The sequence below is a fragment of the Carassius auratus genome, chromosome 40 (genome assembly GCF_003368295.1).
Source record: "Carassius auratus strain Wakin chromosome 40, ASM336829v1, whole genome shotgun sequence".
Lineage (NCBI taxonomy): Eukaryota > Metazoa > Chordata > Actinopteri > Cypriniformes > Cyprinidae > Carassius > Carassius auratus.
Window position 1 is genome coordinate 18,158,395 of NC_039282.1, and position 4,210 is coordinate 18,162,604.

The window sequence follows — 4,210 nt, forward strand, 5'->3', positions numbered from 1 at the left end:
TGAATTTCCACTAGCAGTTTGGCTTTGAAAAGCCTCTAAAAACAGTAGTTTATAAAATTCACTCCTTTTTTTAGAAAGTGGTGATCTCATAGAAAAACAAGTTAAAGTTCAAACTGGATGTGGTATTACTGGAACATGACTTCATGTTCAAAGGCCCCAGTGCCACCTTCTCTCACTAAGAAAGGAAATGTAACTCTCCATAGTTTTCTGGTTCTTTAATGGCATATTTATGGTTTCATAAAGAATTGTAACATCTGTAGAAATTTTACATTGCACAAAAGGTTGTTAATAATGGAAGAGGGTTCTTTAGATTATTAAAATGTTTTTCACTCTTAAAAAGGAAATGGTCCTGTTAAGAACTGTTCACTGAAATGTTCTTTGGCATCACTGTGAAAACCCTGCTGAAAGCTTTATTATTTAAGATTGTAGATGCATTGTTATGTTGTTGCTAGGGTTTTCTGCGTGGTTGCTAGAGTATTTATAGGTGGTTGCTTGGGTTTCGATAGGTTGCTAAATAGTAACTTACTAGCCAAAGTCAAAAAGGCCTACCACTTTGAAATTCTTCAATTCTTCTAATGGTTTCTTTATGGCATCACTCCACAAACCTTTTAGAATCTTTATTTTTAAGAGTGTAGATGGTTGCTTACTAGCCCATATTTAAAAGAGCCCAATCCCAAATCCCATAAATTGTATTCTGGTCTCAAAATATGGTCTGAGAGGTTTAAGATCCATATGAATGAAGTGATACTTGTCTTAGTATAATAAAGTATCTTCCCCTTTAAATATTTATTACGTTTGGGTTTTGCTTTATAATGCATATCACACCTGTCGCTTTATTTTTCATCAATGCTTTGAAACCTAATGGAGAATTCACTAATAATTTAATTCAACAATTTATCTCTACAAAGCAAATAGAAGATGTTCCCAACAGCACAAATGCTTGTACTTCTTGAGTTAACACTTCAGGAAAACACGCATTATTGTCTTACTTCAGAATCAATTAAGTTTCTAAAAGCTTTTATTATTCACTTCTGCCACGGTGTGTGTGCTTCAGAGCGATGGAGACGCACACCCAGGCATTTCTCCGTTGTATTTGCTTTAAATTAGCTGAACAAACCCGAATCCATTCAGTCTAATGCTTTTATTGTAGCCCCCTTTGTCAAGTCGCAATTTGTTCGTTTGCGTTATCTAAATGAGAGTGTTTCCCATTAGTGTGGGACCAGAAGAATCTAAATGCTTTATGACATCACATTCCACTATCACCCAGCAACCTGGGCAGCTGTCAGTCAACCATATGAGTGGAAGGAGAGTTTAAAAAGAGCGCTTGGTTTTTCCAAGGGTCCAGAACCCGAATCACAGCTACAAAGAGTCCCTCCGTGAGCTGAACACAGAGGTTTGAGATGAGACTGTGTGAGCTGCACTGTTATTTGGCCCTGTTGGGTCTGTCCCTTGTGCTGTGTGGTCGCTGTGCTAACTCACAGCTAGAACCGGACCTGGACTTCCGCCATCACAGACTTCTGCAGAGAGCAAGAGCGACTGGACAGGCTACACAGGTGAGTCTCAAACGAACATTGACAAAATATGGCTTGTATTTATCTCCTGGATTCTAGTTTTCCATTGTCTGTATGTTCAAGGCTGCCAATGAAGCTCATATTCAACTAGCTATCAATTATTAGTTATGAATAAAGGATTTTCCCTCCAAAAATTGTCATTTACTCACCCTCATGTCACCCCAAACAGATACAGACCCAATTTCTTCTGTGGAACACAAAAGAAGCATTTCAACAGTCTTTGTCGGCACGTTAAATGTCAAAGGAGTCCAAAACAACACTGGACCCCATTGACTTTCATTGTATGGATAAAAAAATTCTTCTTTGTTCTGCAGAAGAAATAATATCAATATAATTTTAGAACAAGGTGAGGGTAAGTAAATAATGTCGGTTTTTCATTTTAGGTGAACTATTGCTTCAAACAAAGGGATTACATGTATTTCAGTTTTAGGTTGCTGGAATGCTCAGTTTGTTTAATGCGCTAGTTCATTCTGCTTTTAATAGACGTTTAAATGGGAAACTACTACGATCCTCATCTAATTCTATAGGAAGACATCATTCCTTCCAGTCCCTCTTTCCCTCAGTAATGTAGCCCACACACATTTCTAAATGACCCTCTTGTTTTTCTCATTTACGTCTTTGCAAAGTAAATGCATTGTATTTTACTATACAGGAACGCTGAGTTAATGGAATACATTTAATTCTAATCAAACACACATTCCACTATAAATACAAAATGGCTTTTCTCTTTTAGACTCTGCTACCTCATGTATATGTTGATCTTAATGAATGTGCACGATTAGTTTTACTAGACACTGAAATGTTGATCCCATCACATGCTTTAACATTTTTCTCAGGACTTTACAAAGAGAGACGTCGAGAAGCTCCTTTCCCTGCTTTCCATCCCCGAAATGGAGATGCGCGAGAAAGGCCTTTCAATGGCAGGCGAAAGCGAGGACCTGCGCTTGGAGCAAGAACGCTCGGCAGAAAGTTCAAACCAACTGCCCACCCGGGTACGCAAAGAGGGATGCAAAAACTTCTACTGGAAGGGCTTCACTTCCTGCTGAGGCCCTCGCTTGAAGTTATTTAACATCCTCTCAAATCTCTTGCTAAGCTAACCGCTGTGGTCAAACCACAAGTTAATTGGTTCTGTCAGTCAACTGACTCAATGTAAGTTAATAAAACACAAAATAAAAGAAACATTAAAATAAAAGAGCATCTTGTTGTGGATGATGTGATGGTGCATAGCCTACATTTATAATGCTATCTTTTCTCTGGACTATATTTGTGTGGGAACATTAACATTAATGATTTGTGTGTGTATGTGTGTGTGATTGTTTATGTAATGTCACAATGGTGATTAGTGGTAATTGACAAGCATTAGGGATCATCCGTTCTATTAAACATGGTGAGAGGCACGACACACCAATATGATTAAGAATGACAGATGAGTGAGAACGACGACAAAACAATCTGTTCTAAATGTTTGTGGACAACCCCCTTCACCTTTCCGCCATTAAAAGCCACGTGTCCGCATCTCCAGATGAGCATGCATTGCTGAAGGAACATCTATGAAGGGAACAAAACTCAAGCATCATTTGCTCTCTTGGTCTCTCCGGCGCACACACTTCAGTTTGATGTGTTCTTCATTAGCATGTTATTGGCAGTGAAAACAGACACTGCTCCATGACTCCAGCTCTGTCCCTTGAGGCTCGCGCACGAACGCGCAGACAGGGTGGAAAAGGCTGTTAGTCAGATGTAATTGTTATTTAATTATGGTCCTGAAAGCACCGCAAATATTTCGACAGATATGGACTGTTTGATTAGCAAGCCTGAGAAGAGACTTTCATCAGGCATTATGAACGGTTCTCTGCTGCTGTGTTTACCGAGTAGACATTTTCACAGTGTGTGTGTGTGTGTGTGTGTGTGTGTGTGTGTGTGTGTGTGTGTTTACGTGTCATTCTGACACTTATAATTTTGATGAGCTTGCATCAGAATAACCATATGTGCATACGTATAATAGATGTGTTTGTATAACAGTACTTGTTTGGGGAAAATGAGTGTGAATGTTCTCATAAGAATAATAATGATAATATTAATAAAGAATCTCTTTAACATTTTTACCTTCTCCTAGTGGAAATGACTTTAAATTGAGATCAAATGAGACTTTTGTTGAAGTATCTTACTTTTCAGATGCTGTTCCTAAATGACCACAGCAATTGCAATCAATTCCCAAACTGGGCTCAGATACCATGAGATATTCAACATAAACTTAAATATTTCCCATCACATTCTAATTTATTTGTGTAGAAAACTAATAAATGTAAATTGAATGTGATATAATATCATGTATTCTATAATAATATATAATATCATAATTACATATATACATACACACACACACAAACACACACACACACACACACACACATACATCTTCATAATTCCCCTCATCCAGCTAAAACAACACAGTAATATCTCACAATCCCTGTTTTGAGGAAAACAATAGGCCTTAAGCATGAACTGAGTGTATCTTCACCGTCCACACAGCTCTAGCAAAGCCAGTGACGTGTCACGCTCTCCGAACAAAAGACTCATTACTGTGATTCACGATCCCCTCAGCATAGTGAAGGAATACAGGCACACAGCCAAAGTTATTG

At 38.2% G+C, this 4,210-nt stretch overlaps 1 protein-coding gene across 1 annotated transcript; it reads left to right on the forward strand.

The window, feature by feature from the left end:
* The first annotated feature begins 1,282 nt into the window (after positions 1 to 1,282).
* On the forward strand, positions 1,283 to 3,581 carry LOC113059034 (somatostatin-2-like). Its single transcript, XM_026227271.1, has 2 exons — positions 1,283 to 1,553; positions 2,408 to 3,581. The coding sequence occupies exons 1-2, from the start codon at positions 1,401 to 1,403 to the stop codon at positions 2,615 to 2,617; spliced, it is 363 nt and encodes a 120-aa protein (XP_026083056.1). The 5' UTR covers positions 1,283 to 1,400; the 3' UTR covers positions 2,618 to 3,581.
* Positions 3,582 to 4,210: the final 629 nt, after the last annotated feature.